The sequence below is a fragment of the Microcaecilia unicolor genome, chromosome 7 (genome assembly GCF_901765095.1).
Source record: "Microcaecilia unicolor chromosome 7, aMicUni1.1, whole genome shotgun sequence".
NCBI classification, from domain to species: domain Eukaryota; kingdom Metazoa; phylum Chordata; class Amphibia; order Gymnophiona; family Siphonopidae; genus Microcaecilia; species Microcaecilia unicolor.
This window is the reverse complement of record NC_044037.1, coordinates 240706415-240720870: the sequence shown is the minus strand read 5'-3', so window position 1 is coordinate 240720870 and position 14456 is coordinate 240706415. Positions and strand designations below refer to the sequence as shown.

General features: G+C 44.5%; 1 protein-coding gene across 2 annotated transcripts in view; it reads left to right on the top strand.

Moving 5' to 3' along the window:
* The window catches only part of PSMD14 (proteasome 26S subunit, non-ATPase 14), a 217560-nt gene that overhangs the window by 32467 nt on the left and 170637 nt on the right, over positions 1-14456 (top strand). For both annotated transcript variants that reach the window (XR_003942874.1, XM_030210102.1), the window contains exon 2: positions 8921-8972. Coding sequence is in view for 1 of the 2 variants with exons in the window: in XM_030210102.1 (XP_030065962.1) it covers positions 8925-8972 (48 nt within the window). In the remaining variant the exon portion in view is untranslated. The remainder of the gene's footprint in view (positions 1-8920; positions 8973-14456) is intronic.

Genomic DNA, 14456 nt, shown 5'->3' with positions numbered 1-14456 from the left:
AATCTTTTTTTTTTTTTTTTTTTTCAGGAATGGCCCTGTCCCACCCTACTTGCGTACTGCTTTGGTACATCCCACTTGTCTCTGGATTGATCTGTGGTATGTAATAGAAGGAAAAATTAGTTTTTACCTGCCAATATTTTTTTTACTTTAATCCCAACAGATCAATCCAAAGGCCTGCTCTTGGGTTCCGTGGAAGCATGTTGTGTGTGTATGTTGCTTTCTGTGTTGTTCTCATGGGAAACGTGAAGAATGTCAAGAGAACTGGTGGTTTGTCATCTTCGTGTGCCACAGTTTTCGCTGCTTCTCCTTTTTTGGTTTTAGAGGCAGGAGATTTCTCTTTGTTTCATTGTTTCGGTATTGCTTTGTTCTTGGAAATACTGAAAGTGAGGCTGTTGCACAGTATCCTTTATGGCAGAACTTGGCGCTCTCTTTTCACCAGCTGGTAGAGGGACAAACCTACTCATCTCTGGATGGATCTATTGGGACTAAAGGAAAGAAAATTATCGGTTAAGAACTATTTTTTTCCTTTTCACGTGGTCAGCATTAGTCTCGGCAAACAGTTTCCACCGAGCATGCAAAACACACTGGGGGCCTTCATGCCCAGAAAGTTACAGTGGAAGTTGCAGGATGTATTATCCTTCAGACAACCTGCAGTAAATAAATCCATTCACACCACAGCATGATCTGAAATTTCTACTCGGCCTATCTCTGTGTCATGCACTCGCAATAACACCTCACTGAAACCCTGTAACTAATTAGGACAATGTGGTATGTTCCCTCAAAAAATGTGTGTAATCCTTCTCTGAGTAGAGAGCGTGCAGGTATCCAGCAGGTTGTAACCTTCACAAATACGTAGCAACTTATCTTGTTCTCGAAGATATAATGCAAGGGCCTTCTCTAAGGTCTAATTGAAATCACCTTCCTCACCCCCCCCCCCCCCCCAAATGATTTGAGATGATCCCATTAAAGAAATATTGCATACCACCCACAAAGAAGGATGGATCTTAATTGTGTGGAAAATAAACATTCCCCAATGTGACCAGCTTCAACTTACCCAAAACTAATATGAAATTGTCTTGTGAATTTCTCAGCACCTTCTCTGCTATAAAGCCCCGCCTGTTTGTGTATCAAGATTGCCACTGACACATCATATACACCCCCTACATACCATCCACTTAACGTATTATGTCCTATATCAGACAAATAAGTCTCCTCAAGGAGAGCTATATCCACTCCTCAATCCCAGGGAGCCTTCAGTATCTTATGGTGATTAATGGATGTGCCAATCTCATGAATGTTCCAGGAGATCAAGTCTGAAGTCTTGATTCTCTTCCCCCCTACACCCCCCCCAAATCAAAGGACAGTGCTGTACATCCAACAGCCATCTTCTACCAAAAGCACACCCCTTAACCTTCCAGCTAGACCATCTCTTGCTCCTCCAAATTGCTTTAAGTATCCCACATCTTCTGATGCATCATGTGGGTTGTTTAGGGCCTCTCCCTTCCCCCTCAATTCCACAAAACTCCCCCAATACTAACAGCCTCCTCCCTCCCCCTTAACCTGTTCCATTCTGCAGTCCTATGCCTGACTTAGTTTCTAAACTCCCAGTCCCCTCACTTGTTTCCATTTCCATACTGAGCTTCCTGCTTCAGTTTGTCAGCTTCCATTCAGTATTCTCACCTTTCAGATCCACACAACAAACCCCCTCTCTTTAATGAGCAAATCCTCCTGCTCTCTCTCCAACTCTACAGATCATTTCCAATGTCCCTCTTGCCAATTGCCCCTTTCTTGTCAGTACTGCAACACACATTCATATACTCCACCACAGCTCTAGTACATTAACATACTCCACCACAGCTCTAGTACTCTTCCACCCCATTATTCCATTTTCCTCTTCTCCATCCAAAGCATTTCAAATCACAATCAAATAAGCCTAGGATGAATAAATACATGAACCATTTTAAAACAGAACTGCATTCCCATCCATACAGACCCAAAGTTAAGCCCCATTCTCAGAGGGAAGGCTGAGGACACAGACCAAGGATTGATCGCCCCTGGAAGCTCTCTTAACCAAACAAAATAGAAGTTCTTAACGCCAAACCACGCAAGGCGTATCCAGCTATCATTCATGAAAATTGGGGGGCCTCCCACGCAGTCAGCACAGTTCACCTCCTATGTGATACACAGGGAGAGAGAGAGACCCTGCCCCATATCGGAGCCCCCCTACTCCAGTAGGAGTACACTCAACAGCCCCATCACAATAGGGCGTTGTCCCCCGAGCTTGTCAAGTGTTTGTCCAAAATGTTACCAGCCACATGGGGAGAAGTAAACACATGGGGTACCCTGTTATGAAAAAGATTCTGTCTCTCTGGGTACTGCAACGCAGACTGGGTCTTGAACTCTCTTTTTGCTTTCACGTTGGATAGAGTAGTCTTGAAATACTAGAATTCGCTCCAACTCTTTATAGTGGCATATTGTATGCAAAACTGCAGCCTTTTTTACATAATTTAGAAACAGTTTCACCACTCACAGCTCTGTCTCCTCACTCTACCATGGATCCACGTGGTGAGCCTTCTCAGTTTGAAGAGTTCCCAGTGACTAACCAGCTGCAAGCTAACTGCATGCCAGGTTTCTAAAAAGCCTGCCTGCTCTCTGGAATGTGTATGAACTACAGATTATTCCGCTGTGAGTGGTTTTCTAAATCATCTAGCTTCTCTGCCTGTTGTGTGATTATTTCTTTCAACCTGGTAAGCTCTATAGCTACATGTTGCTTCTCATCCTCCAAGTCAGACATGAGGCTATCTACCTCTTGTCATACAATGATGGAAGGCTTCTAGTGCTTAGGAAACATAGAGGCTTTGAAAAGAATCATCCAGGGCTTGCATGACTGTTGCCGTTACCTCCTCTACCATCATGGACTGTTCTATCTGTGCAGGCTTGTGGCTGGAGATCCTGCCGTCTTGGTGTCAAGAAGTCTCTGCTTGTCTTTATTCTGTAGTGCTTTAATTGCCTTAAAACTGGGTACAACACTGTAGTCAGCCTCCTGAACTCCAAACACCAGCGGCTACATCTAGGTAAGTCTCCTAGGTCAAGTTGTCAGGTGAATTCTCCTCTCTCCTTATTCCCTACAATCCCCTTCACTCCCTTCGGTCATCCTCTGGTAATCTTACCATCCCATCCCTTCCCTCTTTTTCTTTCTTTGTCTTTTGTGAAACCCTTTTTCTTTGGATCCTCCTTTTGGAGCTCTGTATGACTCCACATCCATGTAGAAACCTCTTACCCCAAGTTCAAGTCACTACTCAAGACCCACCTGTTTACTGAGTCTTTTGGCTCAACTTCTTGACCTTGTCTCCCCTCCCTTTTGTGCCCGCCCCTGATTATTTTTATATTGTAAACCGCATAGACACATGTGTGGAAAATTTGTGGTATATCAAGTACTGGAAATAAAATTAATTGGAGGATGGGGAGAGATCTGAGAGCCATGAGAAAACATGCCTTTTATTTAGCTCATCACATGATCCCACTAAATGTTTTTAGCTAATGGTATCGAAATCCCAGTAACACAAAGTCATGTGCTAGACATTTCTTTCATACCCACCTAACCATGCAAATTAGTTTTCTCTAGGTTGAGTTTTTAGCTGATTAGTCAACATCCTTTTATCAACTATGGAATAACATGAATTCAACAACTGAAAAATATGACCTATAGCTTTTTTCAGGCGTCATTTAGTATTGTGTCAGTGTCTAAAAAATATGTAACATTTGATTTATGTATACCCACCCGAAAAGATCTTAAATATATTGAAAAGAATGGGAGAATGAGGAGATCTCTGAAGTTTCCCACAAAGCATCTCCCATAATTCAGAAGATTTGTCTTGTTATGAAACTCAGAAGGTTCTATTCGGTAATCATTGAATCCATCATAACACTGAACCTCCTATGGCTAGTACACTTTTATGTTAAATCTTTTGTTATCATTATAAATGTTCACAAAGTACAGGAAGAAACAAGGAACATCAGCATTTATACAAACAGTAGGTCCAGACCACCCCCAGTATTGTTCGTCCAACTCCCAGAGACTCCATAGCAGGGAGCAAACTCTGCTCAAGGGGGACTCGGACAGCTATAGTTCAGCCAGTGTTCGAAAGACCTAATGTACATGCCTGAGGCAGCTAAACAATATACTTGTAGATGAAACCAAATAAACTCTCTCTTCAACCCACCTACCACCCCCGCCCCCCCCCCATCCTCTCCTGCCCCTTGACTCTATCCACCAAGCTACCATCAATACTCTCTGAAGGCCTTGGACTCTTAGGCCTGTTAGTCCGAGTAAATAAAATGATAGCTTGATACTCATGCAGAAAAACCCTAGATGGGTGGGTTCAAGTCCTCATTATCTATGAAGCTCTACAATGAGTCGAGCACCTCACTTTGAACTGTCGAGGATAGCATTTGTAAGTAGTCTTCACGACAATTTAGAAACTTCTGCTTGTGCTTGGAAACCTAATTTATCCATAAGCATACAGTTGTGCAATACCACCCTCCGTTTCCAATGAGAGGGTGGTTCAGGAGTTTTTTACTTCTGCAGCAGGATAGCCTGTTTCCCCAGCAGCCTTGCCATCTAGATCCACATGCATCGTCCCCCCTTCCAATCAGTGTGCCCTGTAGCTTCACCCAAAACAGTCTGTAGGTCTAGGTGAATTATACTCGCCCATCACCTCTGAAATGAAGATGTGAGTCTCCTTCCAAAACCACTGTGTCTCAGGGCAGCACCAGAACAGGCCTGTAGTTGCCTGCTCTTCCCCACATTTTGGACACCCAGAGAGGTAGTACCTGTTCTAAAAGTCCATTTGAATAGAATTGTCTGAGCATTCTAAACTGAACTTCTCTTGAAGTGGCATTCTGTACCCATTGTGGCATAGAAGTTAGGCTTCTAAAGAGATTCTTTCCTAGGACTCCCTATGTTCAGGTCCTCATTCCACTTCTCAGCTAAATGAACACAACTTCGTGGTGTGCCTACTCCAGCAAAAACTGCCTTCAGGGTAGTAACCCGCTCATATCTTGCATGACCCAAAAAGAAAAATTCATCCAATGTAGAACAAAATAACTCTTCAAGTGTGCTGCATCTAAATTTTAATAAAACTCTGAACTTGCAACTAGGCAAAACTATCCATATTCCCTTGGGAGTACTGAAAGCAGTCCACTGGCTCCTCCTACCCCATCGTTTCACCTATAAAATCTTACTTTTGGTCTTCAAAATCCACCAGTCTGGTGAACCACCTTATCTCTTCCATATACTAATCCCATATGCAGACGCGAGAACATTGCATTCATCTTTTCAAAATTTATTGGTAATCCCATCTTTTCGAGAGAGAGTCTTCCTGGTGTGTAGATAGATTATGTTTTCAGTTCAGGGTCCTTCCTGGTGTGTTGATAAATTATGTTTTCAGTTCAGGGTCCTGAACATTGGAACAAGTTACCCCAGTCCCTTCGCCAACAAACATTACTTAAAAATTATAAAATTAATTTTAAAACGTTCCTTTTCTCTCTATGCTGGGGAAGTACATGGAGATGAAGCCTGCAGGACTGATCAGATCAGTTTCAGTCCTCTTTTCCTTTCACCCCCTCTCCTATCCTATATGAAATTGTAGTTCTACCCAACCCTCTGTTAAGTGCTTTACTATTTTCTTACGCTGCTTTATTTTTTAGTCTGTAAGCCACCCAGACATCCTCTTGATGAGGGGGGGGGGGGGGGGGGGTAGTAAATCTTGAAATAAACTTGCAGCTTGAGTACTGTACCTGTAAATCCACAAAAGGGGATATCCTCCCCTCTGCCATGACTATCTGCTTGAGATAACTAATCCCTTTATCATAGCAGCATCGAAAACCACCCTTCTCGACTCCTGATGTGATATCCAGATTGCCCCTTAAGGGCAAGTATACCAACTACAATGCAGTGCACGATAAAATTAAGAAGCTCAAAAATGGTTCAGGAGCTCTGCTATAGCTGGCACATGCTATGCTGGAAATTAGTATCCTATCCATCTTTTGCAATATTTATGAAACACCCTGGAAGGTAGCAACTGCAGAACATATAGCCATTTGGGGACGATGATCATTTTGAAAAGCATCATCCTGCCACAAAGAGAGAGGGGCAAATCAGTCAGTCCACTTGGAGAGTCACCTCTGTGTCTGATATAAATTGCTGTACAGTATAATGGCAGCATAGCGGGCACTTTGTATATAAAAATGAATCCCTAAGTATCAGAAATGTTCAACCACCCATTGAACTGGAAAGCCTCATTTCTTCCCACCTAGTTCTAGTCGATCGGGTGGTGTTGGGTACCATTTTGTCCAGATTCGATTTAGACTTGAGAATGTCAGAACATTATTTTTTTAAGTAATGTCGGAAAATTATTTCACAGAGAGTGTGGTTGATGCCTGGAATGCCCTCTTGAGGGAGGTGGTAGAGAAAAAAAAACTGGTGGAGTTCAAAAAGGCGTGGGATGAACACAGAGGATCTCTAATTAGAAAATGAATGGTATAAAAAACAAAACTTAAAGGGTTGCATATGTGTTTGCATTTCAAGTGGTGCTTAGATGGCAACTCTGGCTGTATCAACTAACGCCGGTGCTGGGCTGGCTTATATTGTCTGAGTCCCGCATAAAGCAATCTTGTTGTAGGATGGGCTGAAGAGAGCTTCGATGGAAACTCTAGTAATTTGGAATGTGAAGATGGTGTCGGGTGAACTCTTATGGTCTGTGTCCCGCAAATGACAAGACAGATTCGGGTAGGCTGGAGTGGGCTTTGATGGCAAGTCCAGTAGTTGGAGCATAAGGACAGAGCTGGGCGGACTTCTACGGTCTATGTCCCAGAAGCACCAAGGAAAGACCATGATCAAGTATATATCGTTCATTGTTGATTTAATCTTGAATTAATAATGAATGTGACTGTTGGGCAGCCTGGATGGACCACTGAGATCTTTATCTGCCATCACTTACTATGTTACTATGAATGCTCCAAAAAGAGCAACCTCTTCTATCAGTCTGGTAAGAGAATGTTGTGGATTTATAATGTGGACCAAGATGTCATTTGCAAATGCAGACAATTTGAATTCCTCTCCCCTGGGATCCAGCTGCATTCTAATTCTATGCAACAATTGCTCAAGAGTAAGAATGAGCAAAAACAGAGAGAGAGGACACCCCTTTGTGGTTCCCCATTGCAGAACAAATCATTCTGTCATACCCCATTTTCATAATCTTCTGTCAGGTTAGTATATACAGTGTGGCTTGTAAAAACATTTTGCCAAAGTCAAACACACTAAAGCTTATAAATATATACTGCCAGTTGACCCAGTCAAATGCCTTCTCAGTGTCAAAACCGACCAGAAGAGACTCCACCTTATGCCTAAGAGTATTCCACCAGTGTTAAAACATGGTTTACATTTACCGTCGCATAAATCTTGCTTGATTTGGATGCACCAGGTCAGGAGTTATGTCAGCCAGATGATCAGTTAAAAGTTTTGCCAAAAGCTTCTGATCCATATTAAGCAGGGATATTGGCTGGTAAAATACCAGTTGTAGCGTGGGGGTGTGTGTGTCAAGGGTGAGTACCAGTTCAAAAGGTTAACAGAGCAGGGGGATCAGGTTGGTCTATGCTGCCCTGGACCTGGTGAAAAAATCTGGCAATAACCATGCATTGGAAACCTGTTTCCTTTTCTGCATTGCCATGACATAATCGCCTCATCATTTCAATGTAATGTGCAGCCATGTAGGGAAGGGAGGGATGGGAAATGGGACTTGATATACCGCCTTTCTGATGTTTTTGCAACTACATTCAAAGCGGTTTACATATATTCAGGTACTTATTTTGTACCAGGGGCAATGGAGGGTTAAGTGATTTGCCCAGAGTCACAAGGAGCTGCAGTGGGAATTGAACTCAGTTTCCCAGGATCCAATGTCCACTGCACTAACCACTAGGCTACTCCTCCACTCCATACTGTATACTACTACTTATAATTTGTGTAGCGCTACAAGGTATACGCAGCGCTGTACACCATACACAAAAAAAACCAGTCTAGATAGTGCTCAACCCCTTTACTCCATTGCTTGGCTAGTAACGTACATATATACTCTGCAGTAACTGTGCGGCTAAGTTTGCGGTAGCTTTTTGAATTGTCCTCTGTGAATCTCTTGACCTTAACACACTTTTGCAAGCATCTCTTTTTCTTGCACCAGAAAGTACTGCTGTGGAAGCCTATACATGCTTTTAACCAGACAGAGGAGGGCAATTGACATTTTAATGCACCTAGCTTACTTTGAAAATTGTCTTCTCCATGTTTACCTTGCAGTATTTTTAAGTATAATGAGTTCATTAATAAAAGCTTTTGATGCTTTTCCAGAGACCCATATTCTGCTCACAGTATCCTTCACATGCAGGTTTGATGATAACTGACAAGCTGTAAGTTAATTAGCACAGAACTTACTAATGAGGATGTTACAATTTTTTTAAATTCAGGTGTAATGATTTCTATCTGTGCATTTCTGGGCAAACTAAAAAAAAAAATGCACTGCTACATGTGCTAAGTGTTTCAGGAACATTCTTGGTCTAGATATTAATTTAGAGACAAGAAGAAAATATTTATTGAATTCTAGTAAAGTTTTTGAGAAAAGAGTTGAGATGGTTTGCTTATAAAACTGGGGATAACCCAAACCAAAGCAGTAAAAGAAGGTCTGTTAATTAGCAGGGAAGACTGCTTCTTGAATTAATATGTGGTGTTAATTAACAGGAAGTCTGATGTTGTGTTGTAATTACCACCAATATTTTTGACATACTGAGTGACTGAAGGTGAATTATATACATGACAATTGAGTAAACACTTCTGTGTTTAAGAGCATTTTCTGTCATTTCTGTTTTCTAGAAATATGGACAGACTTCTGCGCCTTGGAGGAGGTATGCCTGGGTTGGGCCAGGTTAGTACACAACGCAAGTATTCATTCCTGTGTGTTTTTTTTTTTCTTGTTAGTATTTTAGTGTGCTACTTCACTGGCTGATATGTTGTACCAATAAGAAATACAGCAGTTCAGCATTGTAAATGGGAGCACATAAAAAGCTGATTACTAAGGCATTTCCTACTCTAGCCTTGATGCAGTAAGTGGTGCGTTAGAACGGTGCACTAAAATTTATGCCTTTTCATATACATATTAAACATTTTTTATTCCCAGTATAGTAAACTAATGTCATACAGATTATCTTGGTGATTAAAAAGCAAGTGTTATCAGAAGAAAAAAAAATCAATGCACACCACCATGATGATATGCAGCCATTTGTATCTCAAGTAATTGCTTCCAGTCAGTGCATATGAGCCGAGATTGGCGTATGCATTGATAGAGAGACATTAAAAATGGTCTACCAGGGTCACTGAAGGCAAAAGTAGAGACTAATAGACGATTCACCACTGGAGACGTGAGTCCAACAGTCTTTATTATATCTGATATAATAAAGACTGTTGGACTCACGTCTCCAGTGGTGAATCGTCTATTAGTCTCTACTTTTGCCTTCTGTGATTCGTCATCGTAGAGAACTTTCCCTTGCTACCAGGGTCACTGACTCCTGATCTCTGTCACCGATCCTCACTCTGTAAAAATACCCTGGTGGCCTGGAGGGCTCTGGACTCCTCTATGCTCCCTCTCCCTTCACTGGGTTTTCTGGTCCAGGGCAGCCCTCGACCCTTCAGCCTCCAGTGGTGGATCAGGACCCATGACCCCCACCTTCCTTGAAAATTGGGAGGCAGTAGCGATGTCATCTTTCAAATGTTAGCGCCTGCTCCTAAATGGTGTTTCGGGATACATTGCTAAGGGCCAGCCTGCTAAATAAGGGAGTGTTTCTCTGTCTCTAGTGGCACCATAGACAGAAGCAAGTGGGCATCACTCCTACCTCCCAACATCTAGAGGTGGTTGTGGGAGGAAGTTCCAGGGATCCACCTTGGACCACAAGGGACTTTCTTTTTTGTGGGGTGAAGGGGTGGGGATCCAGGAGCCTATTTGAGCCACCAGAGATCTTGGGTGATCTCTGAAGTGCCACACTTGTTCTCAAATCACTCTTTTGCAGCTGCGCTGCCTCTTCACTCCAACCTCATGCTAGGAGAAGAATAAGAAACCATGCTGGATTTGTTATTTAATGTTTTGCATGCCCACTGTGCTATCCTGTAGCATAGCAGTTTTACTGCTGATTTTCCCATACTAAAATGTTTTACTGCATCAGGGGTAAGATTAGGACAAAAAATTGGGAGTAATCTACTGCACTAAAGGAAATCACAGCTTACTGCTTTGGGACCTATGTGTGTATGTGGGAGAGGAAAACTTGGTGAATGTGACCCATAGTACGCTACTAAACAAGGAAAGAATAATATATATATATATATATATATATATATATATATATATATATATATATATATGAATTAAATTCTGAAAGTATTCTAGAGATATCTACTTCATCAAATAGTAGGGTTTGCAAGCTCTTTCAAGGGCTTGTTAGCTAATGTTACAACAGTTTTGTACAGTTTTCTAAGAATATTTTTTGTTGATTGAAATCTTCAGGTTTTTGGTATATAAGTCTGCGAGTACAGGTTTTTGAAAATATAAAACTAGTGAACAGATCAAATAGTGTGAAAGGTAGAACTCAAAAGGCCCTGTTTACTAAGCTGCCTTATAGGCACGTTAGCGTCTTTAGTGTTCGTTAACCGTGTACATGCCTACAATATCCCTATAGGCACCTACACGGTTAGTATGTACGCTAATTGTAGGCGCATTAAAAACGTTCGAGGACAACCAGGCTCCATATTCTTACGTGTGGGTCGTCGTCCGCAACGGCCCAGGAGACCGGAACTTTTCTTTAGAAAAAACTAGAAGTTTGTAGAGTGCTCACCCACGCGGGCCCGAGCGCACCGCGCATGCGCGAGCCGCTTCCCGCCCGTGACGCGAGTGTAACTGAACTAGTTTCTTTTTTTTCCGCGATTGAGGAGAGTTGTTTTTTCGGACTGCTGTCCTTCATTTTCGCTCAGTAGACCGTGATTTTTTGCGTTTTACGCGCCTTTTCCTTCTTTTTTCTTTTTTTTTCTTCTTCAAAATAAATTAAAAAGAAAAAGTTGTTCCTTTATTTTTTAGCTTTCTGCCCGGTTGGAAGTTTCCTTTCTTTTTCCGTTGCGGCCGCGTTTTCCCCTTTTTTCCTGTGCCTTTTCCTTTGGCACAATCGAGCCGTTTAATTTTGCGGACGCTATTTTTCCGTGCATGACATCGAGGACTCCCAGTGGCTTCAAGTGCTGCACTCACTGCAACTGGACTATCTCGAGTACTGACCCCCACGCATGCTGCCTTCAGTGTCTTGGGCCCGATCATCTTCCAGCTGCTTGTAAGCTATGCAAGTTGATGAAAAAGAGGATCCAGGTAGCTCGAGAGGCTCAGCGTGAGCGGCTTTTCCCAGATCGGTCCAGTCCTTTGACATCGGCATCAACATCGGTACCGAGGTCGGCGGCATCGATGTCAAGGGAAGCAGCACCAAGAGTCCAGGTAATGGCTGCCAAAAGACCACTTCGAGCTGGGAGCAGCGAGGCTTCGAGCGGGTCTCCACCTGTCTCGAGGTCTACTGCTATGCAGGCCCCCCGGGACCAACCTTCGTCGGACCCGGCCCCGAGGAGGCGTGAGGATTCCACGTCCTCCTCATCGGTACCGAGGAGTGTCAATGTCGGACGAAGGCTAAGAAGCATCGCCATCGATCTCCTTCCAGACACTGTACCGAGAGCTTCGGGGAGCCGAGGGAGTCGGCACCGAGAAGCGTCGGCTTCAGGAGGTGCCGATGCGTCGGTCGTCCGGCAGCCTGGTACCGGCTCTCGACCCCCCTCAGATTCTGGCACTGACTCCTGCACCGGCCCCACAGCCTTTTTCGATGGCAGGTCTCGATGAGCGTCTCTGGTCCATTCTTCCAGAAATTCTGGAAGGGCTGCTCCGTCCATCTGCTTTGGTACCGGGGCTGAATGTGCCTCCCGTACCTACTGCTGAGACGGCGTCTGGCACATCTTCTGTGAGGAGGTCCGCGCCCTCGGTACCGCTTGCAGTATCGGAGCCGGTTACCACTCGGGTTGACTCCCCCTCGACGTCAGTGGAGGAAGCTTCGCCGAAGTCCAGGCAGGGGTTAATTTCTTCTCGACATCCCCCACGAGGACGTCGATCCTCGAAGTCGAGACAGGCTCGGGTTCGGGCTGCTCTTCGAGAGCTTCTATCCGGTACTGAAGAGGAGCACTCATGGGGAGAGGAGGAAGACCCCAGGTATTTTTCGGAAGAAGACTCCCAGGGGCTAACCTTCTGATCCTACTCCGCCTATTGAAGTTAGACAATCTCCACCTGAGAGTCTTACTTTTTCATCTTTTGCGCGGGAAATGTCTAAGGACGTTCCATTTCCCATGGAGGCTGTGGATGAACCCAGGGCTGAGATGTTCGAGGTCCTGGATTATCCTTCTCTGCCTGCAGAGGTTGCAACGGCCCCCCTGCACAATACACTCAGGGAAGTGATGTTGCGGAATTGGTCTTGCCCTCTCTCTAATTCAGTTGTCAAAAAGAAGTCTGAGTCCCAGTACAGAGTCCATGGAGAGCCTGTGATGGTGAAGGCCCAACTTCCTCATGATTCTATGGTGGTGGACTCTGCTCTCAGAAGAGCCAAGAGTACTAGAGACTATGCCTCGGCGCCCCCTGGGCAGAGAGTCTAGGACCTTGGATTCTTTTGGGAGGCGTACGTATCAGGCTGGAATGCTCGCCGCCAAGATCCAAACGTACCAGCTGTACACCAGCATTCACTTATGGAACTCGGTTAAGCAACTGTCCAGTTTAGTGGAAGCTCTTCCTGCAGAGCTTGCTGACCCTTTTCACCAGGTGGTCAGGCAGCAGAAGGCGTGTCGCAAATTCCTGGCCAGGGGGGCCTACGACACTTTTGATGCCGCATCCTGAGTAGCTGGGCTTCACACTCAAGGAGCTTGGTCCTTTCAGGAAAAAGGTCTTCAGATCAACCTCCTGGAATTGCGAGTGATCTGGAACGCTCTAAAGGCTTTCAGAGATCGGCTGTCCAACCAAATTATCCTAATTCAGACAGACAATCAGGTTGCGATGTATTACACCAACAAGCAGGGGGGCACTGGATCTCGCCCTCTGTGTCAGGAAGCCGTCAGCATGTGGCTTTGGGCACATCAGCACGGCATGATTCTCTAAGCCACGTATCTGGCAGGCGTAAACAACAGTCTGGCCGACAAGTTGAGCAGGATAATGCAAACTCACGAGTGGTCGCTGAACATTGACGTTGTTCGAAAGATCTTCCGAGCATGGGGCACCCCCTCAGTGGATTTTTTTGCCACTCAGACCAATCACAAGGTCCCTTAGTTCTGTTCCAGGCTTCAGGCCCACGACAGTCTCACATCAGATGCTTTTCTTCTACATTGGGGGACAGGCCTTCTGTATGCGTATCCTCCCATACCTTTACTAGGGAAGACCGAGGAACCATGATTCTGCTAGCACCTTTCTGGCCCCGTCAGATCTGGTTCCCTCTTCTTCTGGACTTGTCCTCCGAAGAACCGTGGAGATTGGAGTGGTCGCTTCTACATCCCAACCTCCAGTCTCTGGCTCTCATGGCCTGGATGTTGAGAACTTAGAAGTTGCCTCTTTAGGCCTTTCAGAGGGTGTCTCTCAAGTCTTGCTTGCTTCCAGGAAAGATTCCATGAAAAGGAGTTATTCTTTTAAATGGAGGAGGTTTGCCGTTTGGTGTGACAGCAAGGCCCTAGGTCCTTTTTCTTGTCCTACACGGTCCCTGCTTGAATACCTTCTACACTTATCAGAGTCCGGTCTTAAGACTAACTCAGTAAGAGTTCATCTTACAATCAGTGCTTATCATCGTGTGGAAGGTCAGCCTATCTCTGGACAGCCTTTAGTAGTTCGCTTCATGAGAGGTTTGCTTTTGTCAAAGCCCCCTGTCAAACCTCCACCAGTGTCATGGAATCTCATCGTCATTCTCACCCAGCTGATGAAAGCTCCTTTTGAGCCACTGAATTCCTGCCATCTGAAGTACTTGACCTGGAAGGTCATTTTCTTGGTGGCTGTTACTTCAGCTCGTAGAGTCAGTGAGCTCCAAGCCCTAGTAGTCCATGCTCCATATATTAAATTCTATCATAACAGAGTAGTTCTCCGCAATCATCCTAAGTTCTTGCCGAAGGTGGTGTCGGAGTTCCATCTGAACCAGTCCATTGTCTTGCCAACATTTTTTCCCCGTCCACACACCCGCCCTGGTGAGGACAAGTTGCACACCTTGGACTGTAGGAGAGCATTGGCCTTTTACGTGAAGCGGACAAAGCCGTTTCGACAGTCCGCCTGTTTGTTTCTTTTGATCCCAACAGGATGGCAGTTGCCATCGGAAAA